At 39.0% G+C, this 24,075-nt stretch overlaps 2 protein-coding genes across 2 annotated transcripts in view; both read left to right on the forward strand.

Moving 5' to 3' along the window:
- Nucleotides 1-1,492: 1,492 nt before the first annotated feature.
- On the forward strand, nt 1,493-10,204 carry UPP1 (uridine phosphorylase 1). The gene is made up of 7 exons (XM_054381770.1): nt 1,493-1,545; nt 4,273-4,390; nt 4,853-5,011; nt 6,003-6,117; nt 6,571-6,780; nt 8,192-8,338; nt 9,771-10,204. Exons 1-7 carry the CDS (start codon nt 1,493-1,495, stop codon nt 9,908-9,910), a joined length of 942 nt encoding a protein of 313 aa, XP_054237745.1. The 3' UTR covers nt 9,911-10,204.
- An 8,518-nt stretch (nt 10,205-18,722) lies between these two features.
- Nucleotides 18,723-24,075, forward strand: part of ABCA13 (ATP binding cassette subfamily A member 13) — a 181,546-nt gene continuing 176,193 nt past the window's right edge. Inside the window, exons 1-2 of the mRNA XM_054381689.1 lie at nt 18,723-18,791; nt 23,238-23,331. Of these exons, the coding sequence (XP_054237664.1) occupies nt 18,723-18,791; nt 23,238-23,331 (163 nt within the window). The remainder of the gene's footprint in view (nt 18,792-23,237; nt 23,332-24,075) is intronic.

The raw sequence follows: 24,075 nt of genomic DNA on the forward strand, positions 1-24,075 counted from the left end.
AAGCCTCAGTGATACATTTGCCTCTTTAAATGTGAAGGAGAATGCAGAAAGGAAAAGGTTTTTGGTATAAGTTAGAGTGGATTAGGAAATAATATACGAAAGGTGGGTGATAAACTAGAGTGATGTGATTTTTTGGAGTCATGCTTTGTTTTAGTCTTCCTCATGCTTAAATTGGGGCAGACAAACGTCTTAATGTCAGTAGGAGTAGTTTAATGAAGAGGATACTATGGGTAAGGTGTTTCCTTGACTCAAGTTTCAGGTGTATGACAGTTAGAGGTGAGCTTTAGAAACCTTTTGGTGCCAGAGGTGAAAGAATCATGGAATCATAGAATCAGAGTTGGAAGGGACCACAAGGATCATCTAGTTCCAACCCCCCTGCCATGGGCAGGGACACCCCACACTGGATCAGGCTGGCCAGAGCCTCATCCAGCCTGGCCTTGAACACCTCCAGGGATGGGGCCTCAACCACCTCCCTGGACAACCCATTCCAGGGTCTCAGCACCCTCATGGTGAAGAACTTCTTCTTCACGTCCAGCCTGAATCTTCCCACTTCCAGCTTTATTCCATTCTCCCTAGTCCTATCACTACCTGATATCCTAAAAAGTGCCTCCCCAGCTTTCTTGTAGGCTCCCTTCAGATACTGGAAGGCCACAATAAGGTCACCTTGGAGCCTTCTCTTCTCCAGACTGAATGGCCCCAACTCTCTCAGTCTGTCCTCATAGGAGAGGTGCTCCAGCCCTCTGATCATTCTGGTGGCCCTTCTCTGGACACGTTCCAGCATGTCCATATCCCTCTTGTAATAGAGGCTCCAGAACTGGATGCAGTACTCCAGGTGGGGTTTCACCAGAGCTGAGTAGAGGGGGAGAATCACCTCCCTCGACCTGCTGGCCACACTTCTCCTGATGCAGCCCAGGATCTGGTTGGCTTTCTGGGCTGCAATTGCACATTGACAGCTCATGTTGAGCTTCTTGTCCACCAGCACCCCCAAGCCCCTCTCCTCAGGGCTGCTTTCCAGCCAGTCAGTGCCCAGCCTGTATTTGTGCTTGGGATTGCCTCGACCCAGATGCAGGACCTTGCACTTTGTCTTGTTGAACCTCATGAGGTTGGCTATTTAGCAGTTGCTGTCACTGTGGGAGGTATAGAAGAAAGAAGGTAAGTTGGTTAGCTGTGAGATGTACCTTTCCTTGGCCTGTGAGCCAGGGGTTGCTTATACCACAGAAGAGAAATAGTGGTGAAATTGGATTTATGTTAGCCAAGACATCGCTTCAGGCTTCAGTGGTGATGCTTGGCCATAAAAAATTTGAGATGCTCATTTTGCTGTCATTGTGAAAGCTGTAGTGTGCTGGATTGTTTGCGAGGTTTAATATTCGCATTTATATGTGTCATTTATCTAGAAGGTTTTTCTCACTGTTAATGATGCTAACTTTACAGATGGGACTACTTGGATGCATTTATGTTTAATTTTTGAAATACAATTCCAGGTAAAGCATACATGGCTCCTGGCGTCTCAGATGAGAAGAAACCTGATGATGAACAGTCTTCAAAGTAAGATTCTGAAATGAATTATTTTGTCCAAATTTACACTTACCTTCTTCCACATACTCATTACATGTTCATTTACTTTAAGATAATGTTTGATACAAATGCTGATTATATACATCAAATATTAAGTAGAAGCTGTTTTGACAAATGGAGTCTTTATATGCATTAACTGCACCAACTGAGAGGGCTTTACTGGCTAGCCATTTTCATTTATCATAACAGTGGATTTTTCCAAGCACAGGTGATGTTTTTATTTGTTTATTTTTAATCCAGCAAGCTGTTGAAATGTTGACTTTGGTTGGCTGCATATGGCCAGACCTACCTGTTTCATGCATTTAAGCAAATATTTCAATCTGTTTCTCTAATTCTTATGTTAAACTTATTTTATTAAAGCCATATGTACATGTTTAGTCCTTGGATATTTGTTTTTGTGTAAACCCTCAGAAGTGGTAGGTACTTTGCAGCAATGTGAGGGGAATAAATTGTCTGCTACTTAGAGTTACAGGCCACAGATTTTTATCAGGGAAACTTTGCCTCTACTGTAAATCCATGGCATTGATCCCATGTACACATAAAATATGCTTACTTTTATTGCCCATTTTACCCCAGGGTCCAAGTCTGCAATTAGATCTGGATGGGCAGATAACCAGTACAAGTTAGTAACAGTCCCTAGCTGTAGACAGGCAGTGAGTTGAAGAGTGTTGCTCTTGATCTATGAGATTAAAAAAGGTGAACTGTAGACATTGCTGAGAAAGGAAACTATAGGCTCTATGAGGACAGTGGTCATGAATTTCCCTGTACTTTTAATTGGAGCCTCGCCTTTTCCCAGATTATTTCCTGAAGAGCAGTTTTTATTGCTGGTATTCCTGAAACAAAGGAAATATTTTTTACTTTCCTGAGAACAAATTGTAAAGTGATTTCAACTCATATCCTATTTGTGTGTAAAAGCCATTCCAATAAACACCAGCATAGACAGCTATTTGATCTGCTTTAGTGAGTGATCCATTAAACACTGGTAGAGAGTCCCACAAGACCAGACAGGAATAATTCAGAGGAGGCAGCTGGGGAATTCTGCTCATGTGAGCTGGCAAGCTCCTGGCTTGTCAGTGCCTTTCTGAAGAGCAGTAAACCTGCTTGTTGTTTCTCCTCAAGTCAGACAGGTTTCTTAGACCAAAGAACAGAAGCAGCCAAAACTGTTGATTCCATCTCAGGTGGGATTTGTGTGAAGAGAAGTAAATAGGGCGCATGAGAGACATAAAGGAATTAATGCTGAAGCAATGAATGAAACACCAGCTTTGTTTGGTTCTTTTTTCTGTTGGGTTCCTTTTCCAGTTGCTGAAGGTGGTAATCTGCGGTGGAAGGGACAAATAGCGTGGATTGGGATAATGCCTTTTTCTTTGGCTGTGCAGTAGCTGTGACTTTGGAGAGAGGATTTCAAGACCAGAAGTAGTTGTCATACTTAGAGTACTGGGACTGTAACTCTTTCTTTGCTTTCCAAGGAACAGTTCAGTGGGTGTTTAGGCTACTTTAGGATTCTTAAGGTAACCAGTTTGGCACATAAGACCTACGGAAAAGTACTGCCTTTCTGGAGAGACATTAAAAGATAGAGAAGATAACCTAAAACATCTAAAATAGTGCTAAACATCTGTGTTCAGACTTCAGAATTGTTTCTGCAACGTCTTACTAATTTTTTTGCATAAAGTCCAGGCAAACTCTTTTGTTTGTCTTCTCTGACAAGGCAGTTTGAATTTGCTGAGCTGTGCTGTGACTGCAGTGAAGCTTCATGAGGCTCTTAAGTCATGTTCTTGTGTCTGGAAAATATATATTGCTTGCTTTAATCTCTCAGAAAGTACTTTGAAGTATTTGCCATTATTTTGCTTAAGGTTGTGATTATTGACTAGTCTTTTCTGCCTGTTTCAATTGAACTTCAAACATCAAGCACAGAAGGCAGACATTTTATGAATTATTCAGCTTGCTTAGTCCACTACCAAACTTTCCAGGAGGGTAATCCCATGTGCTAAGTAGCTCAGTTTCCCTTCTTTGCCTTGTAATTTCCTGTATCTTCAGAAAGATTTTTTCTATGTCACTTAAACAGCTTAAGAGGAAGTGCATTCTTTTTACCTCTTCCTCTGTTTCCCTTTTTCTTGTATGTATATTTTTCTTTCTCTTCCATGGTTTTATCTTTGCTTCAGATTTCCATTTGCCTCTTTCCTCTCCATTTCAGATCCTCTGTGCTCATTACCAGTCTCATGCCGTATATGACACAGAGTTACAGTGAGCCAAATTGCCAGACATCTCCTTTGGACCTCTCTTTGAAGTCTGAATCTTCCCACCTCTCCCAGGTGGCTAGAAGATCGGTCAAAACATAGAGGTCAGGTTTGCTTTTCAGCTTTGCTGTAAATTGTCTATATAGTAAGGTGGTCTACTGAATATTCCCTAGTCCTTGTCCCATTGATCTGCTCACTATAAAAACCTGTCCTGGTTCACAACTTTAATATTGTTTAAGCTAAAGATTGCAGTGTTGCAAATACGTTCTACCATTTGGGCCTTTCTTCAGTAATTTTATGCTGTGCAATGACTGGAATGTTAAATATATGTGATTAATTATGAGACATAAAGTGGTCAGGAATATAACAACGCATGTGGAACAAAAATAAGGTAAATAAGCATCTGCTCAATGTAAGGATTTGCGTGTACTTTGTATGTTTCACAACACTGCTGTCCTGGCAGAGAGAATTTTATCCAGCTCCACAACCCACACTTGGAGAAAATGAAAGAAGATATCCTGTACCATTTTGCTCTTGGGACTGGTACCCATGATTTTCCAGCATTGTTTGGGGATGTAAAGGTAAGATGTTTCATTTAGCAGGCCTAAGCTTTTCTGCAGATGAAGTGAAGCTGCCTGGAAATTAAGGCTAAATGTATTAGCATACAACAAGCTGAGCAACTAATGGAAAGGGGATAGGATTTTGTGTAACCTAGACACTTTCAAGATCTGGGGATAATTGCTTCTGACCATGCCTTTTCATCCATTAAAAAGGGAAATGCTACAGCCCTTTTCAGGTAGAACTCCCTTTTCGAAAGCCTTCAAGCCAATATCTGTCTTTTGCTAGTTTAAACAAGATGAAGACATTTGAGTGCTACATGGAAGGGTGAGGCTTTTTTTCTGTAGTTTTTCTTCTTGGCCTGTTAGAATGATTATGAGAAAAATCACATCTGGGAATAGCTTTGTGGTAACTGAAGGTGTTTGCATATTCTGCAATGTACTGTGTAATGCAATTGATTCTTTGTTGAATACTGTCCACCTCAGTTTGTGTGTGTTGGAGGAAGTGCTTCACGGATGAAAGCTTTTATCACATACATGGCTGAAGAACTGGGACTTGGGAGCCCTGGTCGTGACTATCCTAACATCTGCGCGGGAACTGACCGCTACGCAATGTACAAAGTGGGACCTGTTTTGTCAGTCAGCGTAAGTACCTCACTCACCAGGCATGGGACACATTTCAGTCATGCTGTTCAAAGCAGAAAATATGAATGCAAATTTCTTTATACACTTAAAATACGTGGAGTCAGGTTTTAAAGTTTTTATCAGCCATGCTCAGAATAACAGCAGTGAGCTAATCAAAAATTCCTTTTTAGCCCTTGTAAGAAGTTAAATCTTTGAGACTGTTGTTCCTTTCTCACCTCTTTTTTCCTCATTTTACCACTGAGGTGTTGCAGGAATAGCCTTACAAACTTTTTGAGCAGACTTACTGTTGCTTTGTCCCTGTTCTGTAGCCTGAATAATAGGGGAAAAAAGGTCACATGATGTGTGTAGGGTATTAGAAAAAATGTCTGTATTACATCTAGAGCTAAATATCTGCAGTAGCATTGTCGAATGTGCCCACATAGCTTACGAGTAGCATTCTGTGGGATTTGTGCTGCCAACTCATGTAGATGTTTAAAAAGTGTATACCTTTATTTTTTACATACTTAATTGCATAACTGTAGTATCGTTCTGCACTCTTCCTTTTGAGCTGTAATTATCACATTCTCATGGAAGTTAAGGTGGACTTGTATTTGCTGAGCTTTATGACTAAACCACAATGTCTGTGTTTGGAAAAAAACTATTCACTAGCACTTCTAGTTGTTAGAATGGAGTTTTTCTTGTGTTTAAGAAAATTTCAGTGATGAAGTGCATTTGTCAGCTTCTAGAAAAGGACACTGCTTATACTTTTGAGAATATGAATATTTTATAATTCACAAATTTTAGAAACATTGTACTTCACCCATAGTCTACCAAAGCCAGTGGGAGCCTTTCTGTAAATCTGCAGTGGCATTTCAATAGGGTTTTTGTGGGAGTGAGTTAGGTGACATTTGTGAAAAAATATCAGGAAGGAGATGCTGTCCAGCTCTTTCTTCTGTGTATGTTTTTCTTGGTCTATGTGACTGTTGAATATGAATTTCTGCTTTTGTTTCAGCATGGTATGGGCATTCCTTCTATTTCAATCATGTTGCATGAACTGATCAAGCTGTTGTATCATGCCAAGTGTTCCAACATCACCATTATTCGCATTGGGACTTCTGGTGGAATAGGTATTTCCCCTTTTGATTTCTTTTTTACTTCAAATGAAAGCATCTTTGTAGGGGAGTAAAGCATCTCTCTGCAAATGATTGATGTTCAGAACAATTTTCTGCAGGAGATGAACAATTTTGCTTTCATAATTTTGATGGAAAAGGCAGTATCTGCCTCTGGATAGAGAAAATGCACTTTGGAGAACTGACAACATGAGGAGAAAGACATTCCTATACTGTATGAAAAGTATGAGATAAGAAAGAATGTATGGTGAAAAATGAAAAAAAAAAACCTTTAAAATTATTTGTAATGATAAAATGAAGCATCATGGACAAAAAAAATCTATTGGTGAATTCAAGGGCATAATTGCCACCTTTAAAAGAAGCAGGATTGGGTCAAGATGAATGTTTTATGTGCACGGAAATAAAGCATTAACTACATTGTGAAGCCATAGCTGTTTCTTTTTGCTGCAGGTCTGGAGCCAGGCTCAGTGGTTATAACTAGACAATCTGTAGATGCCACCTTCAAACCTCAGTTTGAACAGGTTGTTTTGGGAAAGACTGTGGTTCGCAGTACAAACCTAGATGAACAGCTAGCTAAGGAACTGATGCAGTGCAGTAAAGAAATCAACCAATTCAATACAGTCATTGGAAACACTATGTGCACTTTGGATTTCTATGAAGGTGAGACTGGCAACAAACTAACAAGAGTATTAGTAAGCAGCAACAGATAGATGTTGAATAATATTTTAACATTAAGGTTTCAATTCACCAAACAACACCTTCTCTACTTTGTCTTGTCAACCATAATTAACCTCTTTTGCATATGTGTAAAATCAGGCATTGTACTTACCAATTTGCTGCATTGAACTTTTAGTTTTGTGCAGGTTTATTTCCCCCCAGAACTAACAGATTTCTGAAACACATATAATCTATTATAGATTTTTCATGTAATTGTCAGTTAATATGGTTGTCACAAAATCTCTGTGATTTACTGAGGTATCCTAGAGGATTAGAGTGAGAATTATTGGTGAATGGGTGGGTTTTGTTTTTGTTTTTTTTTTTTCCCCCACTGGTTAAGTATTTAAAGTAATTATTTTCTAAAAGAAGTCCTGGAACTTGTTTCCTGTGCACATTTTGAGCAAAACAGTGATCAGACAGTATTTCTCTGAGTTGTGTCAATGCTTCTGCATAGGAGAAGCAAACTGCTTCTTTAGAAAGCTAACTTTGGATAGACATTCAGGGTCTTTTCTGATCTCCCAAGTCTGTTCACAAACATTTTTCAGGTCTTGCAGGAAAAGAATGAATGTGGCACCTGACACTACTTTCTGAGCTGTTACTGGATAGGTGACAGAGGGTGCAGTGCAGAGGTCTTCATAATATAGTGCTCAAGCTTGGTCCAAATGGGTTATACGATGTGTCTCCTCAGACACTAATCACAGGTGCAAGCTGTCAGAAATGTTTTTAACTCATACAATAAAAACTGAGAACAGGCTTAGGGTAATAATTTAGGAGTACGTCTGAAAACAAAAAAAAAACATTGTTCATAACCTGCTGCCATTTTATATATTGATGTTAGTCTTGATTAATTTGAATACACTAATTTTCTAAAAAATGGTAATAGTATTACCTAGTTACCTTAACAGACTCTTCATCTCTTACCTTAGAGAGTCTGTTAGTAATCAAGCGTTCATCGTTTTAAGGTAGCATCAGGAAGGCATTTTCAAGCCTGGCAGTTTTTCTAGACAGTGATTAAACACAGAAAAAATGCAGCACTTCCATGCAGCTTAAAGTTGGTGCTGAATTTTGATACATACTACACATGCGAGAACCTACTTATATTTTTCCTGTTTATGAAGTTGAGAATTTAACCTGCAGAAGACCAATTAAATCACTGTGATTTACATTATAAAAAATACAAGTACTATGTGGAAGTTTTAGCAGTAGCTAAAATCACTGTGTCTTATTTGTCTTGCATGTGAAGTAAAGTGTACAGCTGGATGCTGCATAGGGCAAACTTCCATAATTAGGTGTACTAGAAACGGAATTTATTCTGTGACTTAAGCACTGAAATTTTTGCAAAATTACTTCACAGGACAGGGCAGGCTGGATGGTGCAATCTGCTCATACAATGAAGAAGAGAAACTGCGCTATTTGAAGGAAGCTTATGATTCTGGTGTCAGAAACATAGAGATGGAGTCTTCTGTATTTGCTGCAATGTGTAATCTCAGCGGTGTCAAAGGTAAACTAACTTAAAGTCACTTTTCTGAGGTGTAGGAAGTCTTCTTCATTACAGTAGGTTTCTGGTAAAAACTGCAAATGGGTTAACATACCAAAACTTGGGGGTTTATGTGCAGAAGGTTATAGTTCTGCTGCTGTGATAGTTTGATTTGTGTCATACACATTAAAAATATATGCAAGCTTTGTCACATAGTTCTTACATAGCTTAGTCCTGTTGTGTGCTGTTCCAGTCCATGGCAACCACATAAAGCATTAAAGTACCTAATTACCTTATAGCATTAATTTATTTTCTTCAGTTAATTTTTGAAGTTTACAAGAAGCAACTGGCTAATTTAATCAATCATTATTCTCATACACATAAAACTCTAATCACTTTCTATACTTCCCTATCAAATAAAAAATAGATGTATTTTGTGTAATTTACAGCTTTAATTCTAAAATAGTTAAAGATTTTAAGTCTTATCATGAATAATTATAAAATGACTTTCAAATTTTTATACACGATAACTAATTTTGAGTAAAGATTAGAAGAAACAATAACTGATTACAAATAATCTAATACAGTGCCTTTCTACTTACTATGTTAACTATACTCTCCCACCTTGGCATGGAATTTGCCAATTTAAAACTCTGAGGTCTCTCAATCTTTCTTAAACTCCAAGAGGATGAAATGAAGACACAGAAGCAAAAAGACTGACAGTTATATCAGATCGCCTCAGTTCATAATGACTTCAGAGTGGTTAGAAACCCAGCCCATGCTATCTCTAAGCCTGGTCCCTTTAGCTGTCTCTACCATGTAGGTCTGTAACATATATTAGTGCTTGTGCTCTGCAGGTTGCCAGAGGTGGTACAGAAGAGTGATGGCAGAGTTCAGTCTGAGTAAAAGGAGGGATTTCACCTTTGGGACTCTGATAACCAAAAGGCAACAGATATGCCTGAGATGATCCATGAGATCCTCATGTATTTGCTGTACTCCCCATCCATGAATGTCAAAACAGCTCATCTGATGTTTCCAAAGAGATGGGATTTCAGCACAGAGGTTTGCATTGGGGATAGAGTAGATGGTTGAGGGAGGTAACTACATCTGCTAGAATAGTGTCTGATCGGTTCCTACCAGTCAAGTCCCGGGTACTTGTGAAATACAATTCCTAAAGAACATAAGAATCATGATATAACAGTAAATAAATGCAGATATCTGAGACCTCTTGTTTTTTTTTAATGTAGCTATCACTTGTCTTAAAATATTCGTAACTTTTTTCATATCCTCTATAGCAAGATAGTCCCCTAGCATCTTACAGTACTATGCACCCTTTTTTGGGATTTATTTTCTCTTATATTTCTATCTTCTGGCTGTTTGTTCAAACTGTAGAACTGGACTGAACGTGCCAGTGCCAGAATGTCATTGCTAACTAATGCTGTTTTCTAATTTCTAGCTGCCGTAGTGTGTGTCACTCTTCTGAACCGACTTGAAGGGGATCAGATTAGTAGCTCACATGATGTACTTGTGGAGTATCAGCAGAGACCACAGAAGTTAGTGGGGTATTTCATTAAGAAAAGTCTTGAAAAAGTATGAAATATCCATCTTTGCGTAACAGAAGCAGAAGGCTTTTGCACAGCTGAAGTTGTGGTCACGACATCTGTTCAGTAAAGGTCTTTTGCCTCAGAATACCTTACAGCATTCCATGTGGCTGTGGAAGTTAATCATTTATGTCACTGCTTTGGGAACTGAATGTACTGAATGGAGTTCATTTAAGTTTTGCATAGTTATATGTTGCTGGATATAAGACATATTTCTGTGAATGGGAAAGTATATCTGTTGTAAAGGACAAGCCTGCTATAATATATAGAAAAGCTTTATTTATGCTTGCTGTAAAAGAAAAACTAGGGAGAAAAAAAATGATACTGGCAAGTACTTGCAAACCACCAAATTAAAATTAACTTAATGCTAATCTCTTTCTTATGGTTATAAAATATTAGATAAATTATAATTACCTTTGTTGCCTCACTTGTAAGGAAAAACTTAGAGTGAATGCAGTTTATTTTTTGCAGACTTTGACAAATATACAATACTATTTTCATATAATAAAATCTCATTAAATTGCAAAGTGTGACTGAATTTTCTAAGCATTAAGCATTTGACACTGAGTTGGTGAATATCTGTACTTCCTAAATACTAATCCAACATTTGTATCCCATTTTAACTGCATGATTGGATCAGTATCCAGGAAATGTGCTTTAGGTATTTTCGTGTTGAAGATCTTAAAATCTTTCGCTGTATCAATGCTCCTGCTCACTGAAGAGGAACCAAAGACAGCATGTTCAGAGAACTGCATTGTGGCAGCTATTTTTTTTTCCTTTTACTTTGTTTATTTTAAAATCGGTTTTCTTCTCCATTTCTGCAGGACATAACACTCACTGTTGTATGGTTCCCAGTTCTTTTGAAGAATTGGGGAATACCTATAGACTGTACATACCATCAAAATAATTTCTGCAGTTTTTCATTCCAGTTGCCCTACTGTTTGTTTCTTTTTAAAATAATACTAATTGCTTCCTTGTTACTGTGGTTAGAATATAGTTCCATGGCCGGCTAAAGAAAAATGCATTCACCTCTTTTTCTGCCACAGTGGAAAAAGTGAAGTCACGGGTAGAAGTGTCTGAATAAACTCTTAAAACACCTGGCACACATCCAGCTAAGTGAGATTTTCTTTTCAAGGATTGTGGTCTGCAACATGTAAGAGTTAGATCTAAGAGGGAGTAATGTACTAGTAGGCATATTCACCAAGGAGTGGCAGAAACTCGAAGCAGTGTGATGAGACCATTAAAAAAGGAGTGTGTGACTCCTGTGGAAAGGAAAGCGTCAGTGAGGATTAATCTCCTTTAATTTGATGAATTTTTAACTGGAGAACATAGTGGGGATGCATAGTGGGAAAGACAAAAATACTTGGTTTGATTTTGGTTTGTTTTGTTTAAAAACCTCCAGGGTTTATTTTACTGATTTAGACTTCCTTTGATTTTAAAACCACATTTTCTCAATGTATGCTTGGCATATAGAATGAATGTGTTTTCAGAGAAAACTTTTCTCATCTTAAGGGAGGGAGTCAGGTGGGAATTGCTCCACATTTTGTGTGAATTGTTCTTTTTTTATGTAAAAAGTAACACTAATTAAAAAATAAATCTGTGCTTAGCTATGTCTAGTCTTGCTTGGGTGTTGCAAAAAGCCCTGTGAGTTCCCCTGGGAAACATGCAACAAAGCACATCCTTGCTCAGCAGCCTCCTGTTCCCAAAACAATAGCAAAGAGGTAAAAAAGAGATCACATAAGAAGCAGTGTGCTGCACTCTAGACTGAGTTGACTAACATGGGTTTGGAGGAGGCAGTTTGCTGTTGTAAAATAAGTGCTTACTATGAATTATCTACTACAAAATAAGAGGAGAAAGAATACTTTATTAGGGAAACAAAGAAATAATGTGTCCGTGTGAAGCTTTGAGGAAGCATATTGCAGCTACCCAGGAGGCATAAATCTGAAATTGTGTGATTCGTCTTTTCAAAGGAAGGACAGCAAGAACCTGGAAACTAGTTAAAAAGTTCCTTAACTGAAACTACAAATCATTTGTATTAAAAGTCATGTAAAATAGGCACTTCCATTTTGATAACTAATATGAAGACTCTTAATTGCTATGTTCTGAAATGTGACTAGCATTGTTGACTGGCCCAGTTAGAGCTAAGGTTCAAGCATTCATGGAGTGAGGCAACTATTCTATTAAATCAATTCAAAAGACCCTAGCAGAACTCCCCTGGAAGATACTAGCATTCACTTTTGCCAGTATGGCCTTTCTTCTTCTATTTTTTATGCAAAAGTGTTTTCTGCTAAAGTGTTTTCTTCTGTTCTTCCACAGAAGAAAATGCTGCGGCTTTTTTGCTTCTAATTTTATGTTGTCACACATCCCTGTGCTAATTTTATGTTGTCACACATCCCTGTGCTACAGGGATGTGTCACACGGGGCTGTGTGACAGCATAAAATTAGAATGCAGAGGAGTCCAAATATCTTCCAGTTTCTGCCGGTCACCATCCTGTAATGCTGTATTCCTAATGCAAGAGGGTGCTCTATAGACACATCTTACACACAATAAAATACTTTTCTTAGCTTCAGAGGAAACTTGTCAGAATGTCATCCTGGTATGAACAATTGCATTTTCCCTTATGACTGCAACTGGACAGAGAGATAAAGAAATGAGTCAGCTGTGTGCATCCGGTGGTGAAGTTAACTTGTATGTTTTAACAGACATCTATGAACAGTTATAAAATATTTAATACCCTTTTATATGCAAATATATTGTTTAATATTAGCCATCCGTTTTCCTTTTGAAGGACATGGATCAGAATTTGGAGGAGTGATATTTTTAAAAATATGCATAATATTACATACATGCTTGATATTACATAGTGCAGTGTGTCATGGTAGATCTACAAATCTGGCAAACATTGGAGCTGCTATTTCAAATCAAAGGCCTCTTTTGTTCTCTGTTCCACCCTGTATATAGCACCAGAGATCAGAATGGATGAAATCAAGAAGAAAGGGTGGAAGTGTGAAAGGAGAAAACAGTAGTTTCTACCCATGATTTGTACTATGATTCATGGTGTTATTCAGTTCTGTTCCTAACCTTTGTTAAATTGTTGAGACCGTAAGAAAGATTGGCTAGAATGAATATGTTTCACATTTGCAGGAGACTGAGAATGTATGGATATTAATTTTTGGCATCCATCTTGATGTACTTCAGAGAAGGATTTTCTTAAATGTACCTGGGAAGATCACGGAACAGATCCTTCTAGATGCCATGCTAAAGCACATGGAGGACAGGGAGGTGATTCAAGACACTCTGCATGGCTTTACTAGGGGCAAATCCTGCCTGACCAACCTATGGCTTTCTATGATAAAGTGATTAGATCAGTGGACAAGGGATGACCTATGGATGTGATCTATCTGGACTTCTGCAAGGCCTTTGACACCATTCCACACAACATCCTACTTGCCAAGTTTGAAAGATATGGATTTGGTGGGTGGACTGTTCAGTGGATAAGGAATTGGCTGGATGGTTCCATCCAGAATATAGTGCTCAACGGCTTGAAGTCCAGATGGAGTGCAATGACAAGTGGTGTTCCTCAGGGGTCCATACTGGGACCTGCGCTGTTTAATATTTTTTCAGTGATATAGGCAGTGGGATCAAGAACATCATCAGAAAGTTTGCAGATGAGACCAAGCTGTTGTGCCAGAGTGACCTGGACAAGTTGGAGAGGAGGGCCCAGATGAACCTCGTGAGGTTCAACAGGAGCAAGCATAAGGTTTTGCACCTGAGATGGAACAATCCTTACTATCAATACAGGCTGGGAGAGGAGGTGATAGAAAGCAGCCCTATGGAAAAGAACTTGGGGGTTCTGATGGATGAAAAGCTGGACATGAGCAGACAGTGTGTGCTTGCAGCCTAGAAGGCCAATCACATCCTGGGCTGCATCCAAAGAAGCTTGGCCAGCAGATCCTGAGAGGTGATTCTGCCACTTTGCTCTGGTGAGACATCACCTGGAGTAGTGCGTCCAGGTCTGGAGCCCTCAACACAAAAAGGACACGGACCTGATGGAGTGGTTCCGGAGGAGGTCTACGAAAATGATCAGGGGATTGGAGCACCTCTGCTATGAAGACGGGATGAGGGAGCTGGGGCTGTTTAGCCTGGAGAAGAGAATGCTCTGGGGACACTTAATAATGACCTTCCAGTGCTGAAGGGGCCCTGCTATAAGGATGGAGAGAGACTGTTTACAAAGACCTGTAATGATAGGACAAGGGACAATGGCTTCAAACTAGAGGAGAATATAATTAGGAACAAGTTCTCTACCATGAGGATAGTGGAACTCTGGACCCGGTTGCCCAGAGAAGTAGTTGAGGCCTCATCCCTGGAGATATTCAAAGAGAGGCTTGGCAAGGCTCTGCGTAACCTGATCTAGTTGAGGATGTCCCTGCTTACTGCAGCGGGTGTTGGACTAGATCACCTTTAGAGATGCCTTCCAACCCAAACCATTCTATGATTCTATGGTTTCTCTTTCAAAAATAATTGCCATTTAATGTCTTATTTCAGTGTGTAAGTGCAGTTTAAAAAAGTCTTTTGCCTGAGGAGAAAGGGGTTCACTGAACAAAGCAACATTGGCTCTGAAACTCTATGGTACAATAGTAGCAGAAAGAGTAATGCTGACAGGGGCAATGCAGCAGAAAAAGACAGAGACAGTTTTACAGGACACCGAAACCTGATTCCAGATGTTTCTTGTCATTGCTGAGCTGTGAGAAAGTTTTCAGTTTACTATCAGTCTATCATAGTACAAGAAAAAAATTTTAGAGCTGCCCAGAAGCTCAAATCAACCACTGGCATTCCTTGTGAGATTGAGCTTGTTTTGTTTCTTTAATGTATAGCTCTGTTTTAATCAACCCTATTTGACCTTTCCCACAACTACCATTTTTCATCATCCCCTTGCATGCAGACAGGAAGCATCGCCCAGGAAAGATGCTGCTAATTGATGTCATCCTGCAGGTTCTCTGTCTGTGAAACACGTCTGAGCTGTGTAAATACTTACAAGTAGTACTAAAAAGGAAAGCCTTGTGATGACACAGTAATGCTTGTGAAAGAAATTGTGGGTGGTGGTAGGAAAATATGCTAGTTTACTGGATTCCCAGCCATATTCTGACGTGATTTGACTGCATTCCTGTCTAACAAAAAGTTTTTTGGCTCTTGAGCTTTAACCTGTTTAGCATATAAAACTATGCTTTTCTGAATGTGCTTGCCAACCTACTCTAATTAGCCTATATTAACATTGTAGGCTAGGCACAGTGGATTGATGGGATTAGAGGTGGATGTTGGCAGAAGGTTCTTTGCCTTTTCTACCCCAGTGATTTTGGGTATCTTGCCTATTCTGAGTGACAGCTTTTACAATGAGACAAAGCCTGCTAAAGCGAAGCAAATAAGGGCAAGGTACTATCTTGTCCTCACTTGAAGACCAAATACTGAGGCTTGTGTTTGTTTCCATTCCAGAAGGAATGAGAGAAGCACATAATGGAATATATGACCTTCTAATTTGCTCTGCAGTATTCAAGGTGTTTCTGTTGGACTACAGCCATCCTGTTAAGGAACACTAAAAGTACAGTTTATTTAGCCTACCAGCCATGGTGCTGTATTTGAACTTTTTGAAGCCCTTCATAGCATGCAACTCCTAAACAAAGTTGCTGTTTAAGGCTGGTACTTGCACAGTTTACTGCTTGAAATGGTACTAATGAAACCTAAATCACTCAAAAGAGCTCCCAGGGTGGCAGCAATATAGCTGATGTGTATTTCCAAAATTATTCAGAACTGATTTTTCTGCCTTAACTTTTAATATTATCATCTCATTCAAGGGTTTGTTGTGGGGGGGAGTGTGTGTGTGTGTGCCTGGTGGTTTGATTTCCTATTTCTCATATTTCTATAACCTTGCAAATAATGCAATGAAGCTCATATATCCTGTTTCATCTCAAATTACTTTTAGAAATTATTTCCCAGAATGCCACTATGGGGATTGTTCTTGGGTGAATATTTATGAGGTATCTTTTACTTTTATATAGTTTCTTTTAGGAAAAAACAGGTCTACAGCTGGAGAAAGCCATACTAGGCAAAAAATAATTTCTTAAGGAAAGGACAATGATATATGAGGACAAACGAAGTTAACAGAATTCACTGGTGAAAGGTGTTTGCCTATTGGGTGTGTTATATATTAAAATGAGGAATCAGTAGTTCATTAGTACCGAATACTGATTGCATACAAAAATAGTTGTTTCCTGTATCTGTGAAAAGCTGTTTAGAATTAAAAACTAAAATGCAACAATTATGAGTATGTAATTAAATAGAGCATAATAAATTATTCATGACACACTCCAATGAGCAGAGATTTTGCAAAATTACTTGTTCAAAACAGTTTGGCAAATAATTCATGTGAGCTTCTTTAGCTTATGTACTAGTCAGGACCTTTCATATCAGCTCCTTTGAAAAATAACTGCTTGTAGTTCATTGTGCTGACTGATTAGTTTATAATTTGCTGTAAATCACACACTATAGATTCTGGTCCCCAGATTTTCAAAATGAATGTGTGAACCCATGCACACGCACACACACACACACATACATATTCACAATATTTAGTTATTGTCAGATCTTTGTTTAAAAATGCTTAAATGTGCACAGAATTTTCACCTCAGCTATCTTAGAAGTTTGCCTTTGGTCTTGATGAACAAAATTACTGTACATACACTGAAACAGCAGGGATTTTAGCGTTGCATGGCTAAAAGCAGATACATGCCTTCTGCAGGTGCCAGCCAACCGTGAAGTTGTTTTGGTGAGGTGTGCTCTTACATTTGTGTTGTTTGCTGAACTACACTCTGCCCCCTTTGGGCATGCCATGAGGAGAGCCCCAGAGATGAGGGATGTTGGGAGAGGTGAGATGGGGGGAACATGTCTGTGCATGGAGGAAGCAATGGAGGAAGCCAGAAGATGCTAACATGCTTGATGACCGCTGGATGTGCTCAATAGACTGACCTTCATACAGAATTAATCCTGCCTTAGAGGTACAAACATGCTGAATATCATCACATAAACATTGAACTACTTAGTTTTTTAGTACATTGGGAGGATGTTCACATTTCTTTTTAAAGCTAAATGATTACTTCAGTAATTTTTTCAGTCTCAGAACAGATAAAATAAAAGGAAATCCCGCCATAAAAGAGGAATGAAGGGATTCAACTAGTCATATTCTGCCATAACTACATCTGTGAATTTTGCTTTTCTGGGAAGCAATTTTCACTAGCATGTTAAAATTTATAAACATCTGATACCTATATAATCTGTTTTTTTCTCTAGTCTTTGAACCCATGGAAAAATGTAAAAATTAGAGCACACATGTGCACCATTTCAAATGATTTTAACACACTAATCAGGCAGTGAAGTAACTAAGTTTCATAGCGTGCTCTGGAGGGCCAAAAACTGCTGCTGGGTGACCCAAATATAAATCTTGGGAAAGGGAAGCTCAAGTACTGGGCATCAGACTCTAGCTGATCTTCATCCCATGCAAACTGGCAGAGCTCAGAGGACCTAAAGATGTGCTGTTGCTTTGTGCAGAAGTATCAGACTTAGTTTTTAAAATTATTTCCTTAGTTCAAATCTAGTGGGAGTCAGATTCTTCACTACTGACTTCTGTATCTTACAAACTTCTAGTTTATGGATTTCTTTTTTTAATCTGAATTTGGAAAAAAAGCTGTGAATGTTAAGATCTCTCTCTCATTCAGTAGTAATACATTCTGCAGAAACTGTAACGATACAATTTATTGAGCAATAATAACAAATAAATGATTCAGATTTTAGGTGGTTTGAATCACTTTCTTTAATGGCTGTGTCATGTGTTTCTATTGACTGCAGAGAAAGTATATAGGGATCATCAGATTCTTAGACAGTTAATTTGGGTAGAACAAAGCATACAGAAAGTTTGCTCTGATGCTCAAGGTGGCATTCCTGATCAGTAGGGCAGTCATCCTCACCCCCAGTAAAATGGCGCAGCTCTGCCCCAACAGACACCTTTTGTGTCTCCAGGTGGCTCTGCTGCAGCTCCCCTCTTGCAGCTACCCTTGCACAGCTCCAGGAACTGCTCTCCCTCCTCTTTGCTGAAGGGAATGCTGGAATACCGATTTTCATCCTGGGTGGCATGTGGCAACTCATTTACAGTTTTCTGATGTGTCAGAATATTTTGCCTTTATGTAGGTACTGTATACTGAAAAAGGAGAATGAAATGTCTAACTCATCCCCCTGATAAGATAAAATGAAACAGTCCTATGATGATGCAATGGAACCGGCACGGGTCTAGATGTGTACCTAGGAGGGTGTTCTAGAAGTATATGAACATTTACAGGGCTATGTGGTTAAAAAATGCACCTACTTCCCAGTTACTGTTTTAAAAAATAATCTAAGCATATGCACGCAAAGTGACATTAACACTGAAGTGTCAGAAATTTTTATTCCAGAAAAGTAAAAACAAGAGCAGAAAATATACTCTGGAGTAAAGCACCCTGAAGGCATTTATACAAGCCCATCCCCTTACTGTTCATTGCACTGAGAAACACAGAAAGATGAGATTCCTCAATGAATGCAAAACAAGAGGCAGAAACATAATCTCATCTTTTCTCAACAAGCATGCAAATCTCTTGCATTCTTCCCTACTGCTGGAATTAATCTTCTTCTGAATATTGTATTCAGACTTCTTGGTGAGATGATTCTGAATTAGAAAGTCCTTAAAAAGCCATTCTGCAAGTGGATGAAGGAAGGACACAACGATATGGGGCACGCTGTACACCAGTTCAAGGCTTTATTTTGGAAGAATTGGATCTGCCGTGTGAGGCATCCGGTGAGTTTTTGGAAATGATAAAACCAGGAATATTTTAAATCTCCTTTCAGTATCTGTTGGAAAGAGTGTATCTACTGATTTTCTCTTTTCACTACAGATTGTTAAAGACAGCCTGACTGCAAGTAGTACTTGTTTTGCCTTTAGTGTCCTAATTGTTGACAAGTATGAACATAAGTATGCACTACAAGTGTGTTTTAATTCTAAAATGGCCAAATACAAGCATACCCCCAATTTGCAAATGAGATAGGAAATCTCATAAACATTTTGAAGAGCCCCAGCTTATCTTTACTTCTCATTAGATAATACCAATGCTTGTAGCAGTGGTGAGGATGACAGTATTTTTTTATTCATATTACAGGTGTTCATTGGTAATGCTTTCACTTGCACAATTAGCAAAATCTAGTTATGGGGAATGCAAGAACTGTATAATAAAATTTACTTTCTTATTAATTCTACAAAGGTTAATTTAACCTTTCATATTCCTTTATGCAGAAGAATGTGACAGCTACTTCAAAGTAAAAATTAAAATCATACTCAAATAAGAGATGTCATTGTTTGCTTTCACTGTGATTGATGTGACTTTTTAATTTAAGATAGAAGGAAGTGAATTTTCTCAAGTGACATAACATTATTGTGGAAAAAAAATGTCACTTCAATTAATAGTTCCTCATTGATTTTTCCTGTCTCATATATGCTGGTATTTGGAATGAGACGTATTTGCTGCTTGAAATAGGATTGCCTGTAAACATGGAGCTTTTCTTTTCAGAAATCTTTCACATGAATAAAATTCTGATTTAGACGATGAATTTCTTCTCCAAATGATTTCAAGTGATTTTTTTTTTTAATATAAAAGACATTTTTTGGGGTGGAATACTGTTGGTTATATTATTCTCCATTCCTGAACACTTCTGTATGCTCCCTGTTCATTAAGTGACTTCTCACTATCTCCTGTTCTCTTCCATGCTTTTTTGCCTCTTTCTCTGTCTAGTTTTCCCTTATATATATATTTCTAAATGACAAAATCTTCATTCATGTAAGTTTTCAGTTTGCCTAATTGGTAGCTTTACTGATTGTGTGACGCACTGAATATTCCCCAAATGCCCATCCCCCAAACCAGGAATTACAATGAATTACCCTAAGAAATTTATATCTACCTGTTCAGAGCTGGAAGGTGCTCTGGGGAATTTGCAAAACCTTTCTGTGTGCTCATTGTGGGAACTGCTGAACCACAAAGGTGTTCAATCTGCAGTTACACGAGGAGAAATCCGTGTGTATTGTCCGCCTATGCAAACGGCAAGTTGAACCTTTGTGTATCTGAAGAGAGAAGCATCTCCTTAAAGACGTGATAAACACCAGCTCTGTATTATATTGTGTAAATCTATCTGTAGAAGGCAATTGTCTTCTTATGGTTATTTATCTGCAGTTAGGGTTAGAAGACAGGTGTGGTCTGTTGAACTAACTGTGTTTCAGAAGTGTCATGTAGCATTAGCTGATACTAAACATTGAAGGGTGAAGGGACTGTGAGAGCCTAAGTGTTCTGTAAGGAGTGGGTGTTTGGACTGAAATTCAGACAGGCATCACCACCTCTAAATAACATGGCTCAAAGGCAGCACAGGATAGCATGTGCGTTTGGACATTGCAATTGTGTAGAAGACATCTCATTTTTTTCAGAAGCTTTTGTGTATGAACTACAGAGTCTGGAAGCTCAGGAGATGCATACTAACAGGCAACTGTATTAAGTTTTCTGTCACTGCATTTCTTGACTATCGATCATATAGTGTTTATTACCATCCAAATTTGCAGCTAGGTAAAGGATGAAATGTGGTTGCCAAATTCTTTTGTTCTGATACCCTAATTTAGAGGAGAATTGGATTTACAATCATATTGTGAAATGCTTGGAGTATGTAGTTGCTAATGCATCTAATGGGAGAAACCCATGTCTTAAAAAAATTAATTATTCAAAAACTGATTATTTAAAATATATTTTTTAAATAAATAATATAACACATATATGTTTTAAATTTTGAATGAATATTATGCATGAGAGAAAATGCTGGTATAGTGCTTGCTTTTTATCTGCCCCTTTGCAGAATGTTACATTTCCTCTGCTTCCATCCTTTACAATTCACACTCCTTTCTTCCACATAGTAAAAGCCACAAGCATCCCTGAAACCTGCTTACTGACGAGTGCACTTTGTTTTGCACAAGGATGTTTTTGCATCAGTGCAAAAAAATTAAAAATAAAAGAAAATAACAGTGAATAACAGGTTACAAAGTTACGTGCTTTTATCAGGCAGTTCCTAGTGCTCCATTTCCAAATTCACCATTCTTCCCAGGCAAAAGTGACCAGAATGGCACGAGTTCTCAAACCTGTTTCCCTCAGTGCCTGGGCAAAACAGCTGTGCAAGGGCTGCCATCTTTCAAATGCTCTTTCTTTGCACCTGTTTCTGTTGATGCCTTTCCTATTGGAACAGGATGGGTATTACATGGTGGGTATTACATGGTGGGTATTACTTCCCACCTTTACCAGGAACAACTTGCTCAATAAGATCAATTTTTCTTGCTTAATGTCTGCAGCTTGCTGATGGTTCATTGTGTCTTCCCAACCTATTTCCACTTCAGCCCAACCTGTTGTTGCCTCTGCAGCTGCCTATTCAGTTCCTGGACTGATTTTAGGCCTGTCTGATCACTGCAGGCTCACCTTGAGATCCAGACTCTCAGTTGAACTCAGCTGCTTCAACCTGCTTACCTTGGGGTATGAAAGAATGGGCCCCACTGGCAAGGACCCTGATGGCTTGTCATCCCCTTTGGCTCCCTGCCTTTTAGGGAGTAGCTGGCTGGTGCTGTGCCCTAACTGCCAGCTTAGATTGTTGTGAGCCCTAGGGTGCCCAGCTTGGGGCTGCCCAAGCCTTTCCCCACCCATCATCTCCCACAGCCTGAACCTCCTCCCTGAGCTTCTTGTGGGACATCCTTTCCCCTATCCTGGCCTGGGGAGATGGTGGTGGTGTGTCTCTTTGACCCTTTCCAACCCCTAATGGGAAGTCTGGTGATACCTCCTTCAAGTCTTTTCTGCAGTGTCACTTTCCTCATCTGCTGTACCTGACGCAACCCTCCCTCCCCACAAAACAGCTCACTGGTACCCTGCAGCAGTGGCACCACTCCACAGCAAGATAGGTGGTAGGTATGGGAGCGGACAAGTTAAAGAGGGAAGGCTGCTGCCAGGGCTCTGCTAAGCCCTAATGGCTAGGCCAAGCATGACCTGGGGCCCCACCAGGGCAAATGAATCTTTTGGACTCTCAGCTCTTGCCTGGGAGACGTTGAAGGAGCACCACTTTCCAGCTTCCTCTTGAGTTTGGTCACTGTCATTCTGGCTCGACTGTGGTCCTGCCTCATTACTGTGACCTTGTCTGAGGATCCAGACTGCTGGTTGAAGTTGGCTGTGATGCTGGACTGCCCTGCTTGCCTCATGCAGTCCTACAGGGCAGGTCCCCAGCTTGCAAGGCCTTGGCCCCTGTGGGAGGTAACATACATGGCTCTCTGGGTGTTAGGGAGCACCCCTTGCAGCTCCCTAAAATCTTGAAAACACTGTGCCTTGGCTTTCCTTTGTTTGCTCTTACTAGGTTTTGAGTATGTTTAGTTTAGATAAATGGCAATTTCCCTAAATTTCAAGAGGCCTTTATCTGCTTTCCTCATAGTCAGCAGAGCAGGCCTTTTCCACAGGGAATACACTGCCTTTGGGGTTTTTTGTGTCATTACTCTTCTTCTGTATTTCTCTAAAATACCAAAGTTTAGGAATCACTTCCCCAGGTGGTATTTGAATCAGGTGTGACAGTTTAGAACTAAAAATGTTGGTTGGATTTTTTGTTTTGTTTTGTTTTTTGTTTTTTTTTTTTTTTTTTTAGAAGTGGTTTGTGGGTTTGTTTTCCTCCATTCATTCTGTTTGGGGTTTTTTGTGCTCTCTGTGGAGGCATGAGTGCGCACTGTGTATGTGCAGTTTACTCAGAGGAGACATGCTCAACGTCTGCTAGTCTGACAGTGCAGCAGCTTAGGTACCTTGGCAGGGAAGCATGAGATGTTGCAGCAAGGCTGCTGGCTTCATAGGAGACTCAGATATAGAAAAGCTGGATGTCACTGGCATCATGTTGTTAGAGTCATTGTGTTGACTAGAGGGAAATATCTACAAACTCTAAACAGAAGAAGTAAAAACTACTTTTGTATTCTGAAAGTAGTATGTTTGGCAAAGTTATAAAGATTTTAAATAGAAATTTTACTTACTAATTTACATTTAGTTGTCTTATTTTCCCTTAAATACTTGTAGAGAGCATATTTAATGTTGGTTTTGTGTTTTTTTTTTTTGATTGTTGTTAAAAGGTATATGAATTTTAATTATTTGTTCCAAAATCATGTTTTCTACAGTGCTAACAATGGTTTGATTTCCCTTTTCAGATCCTGTCTCTTACTGAAATACTCTGGCCATGTGTGCTTTTCCTGATTCTGGCTGCAATCCGCTTCCAGGAGCCCCCAAGATACAAGGAAAACTGTATGTTTGTCTCACCTGTGTAATATTTTCGTTGCCTCTGCTTGTAGAATTATTTATGAAGTATTAAAGATATCCTAGGAGGAAAGACTTAAATGTAATGGAACCAATGGAAAAAAAAATCATACAGTGGGATTCAGTCTTGTTTAACTGTGGATCTCAGGAAGTCATATTTAGGCAGAACAAAAATGCAAAAGTTGAGGTCTGATTTGTCAGACCAGTTTTAGATGTTTACTGTGAAGTAAGGTGGATTACTTGGGTTTTAGTTGTTCTCATTTCTTTTTTTACTAAGTGACAGAGTTTAGGTAACTGGTTCAGAGGTAGACAATTATGCAGTAATTAACAGAGAAGATTAACCTTAGCCCTACCCACTTCCTGGGATTTAAACTGAATGTTTTGTAATACTTTTCTTCCATTTCTATCAACACTGCTAAACTCATTATGAGTATCTCCACCCTAAAAAGTTCCTTTTGCTTTTACCTTGTCAAATATTAACTGCATAAAAAACCAAACCAAAACAAAGCCAAAAGCAAACTCAAAAACTTACTGTATTATAGTGTATTCAGTTTATTATTCTGTTATTCACAGATGTCAGAAGCTGGGGATAAAACATCTTCAGCTACACTAGAAACCAATTTAGTAAAACAGTTATAGATCTGTAGAGTGAAACACCTGGAGAGAGTCTAGCCTGCACTATATGTACATTTGCTTTAGATCAGCTCTAGTCTGTGTGTGCAATGTATGCTA

This window comes from Indicator indicator, chromosome 6 (genome assembly GCF_027791375.1).
Source record: "Indicator indicator isolate 239-I01 chromosome 6, UM_Iind_1.1, whole genome shotgun sequence".
In the NCBI taxonomy this organism is placed as follows: domain Eukaryota; kingdom Metazoa; phylum Chordata; class Aves; order Piciformes; family Indicatoridae; genus Indicator; species Indicator indicator.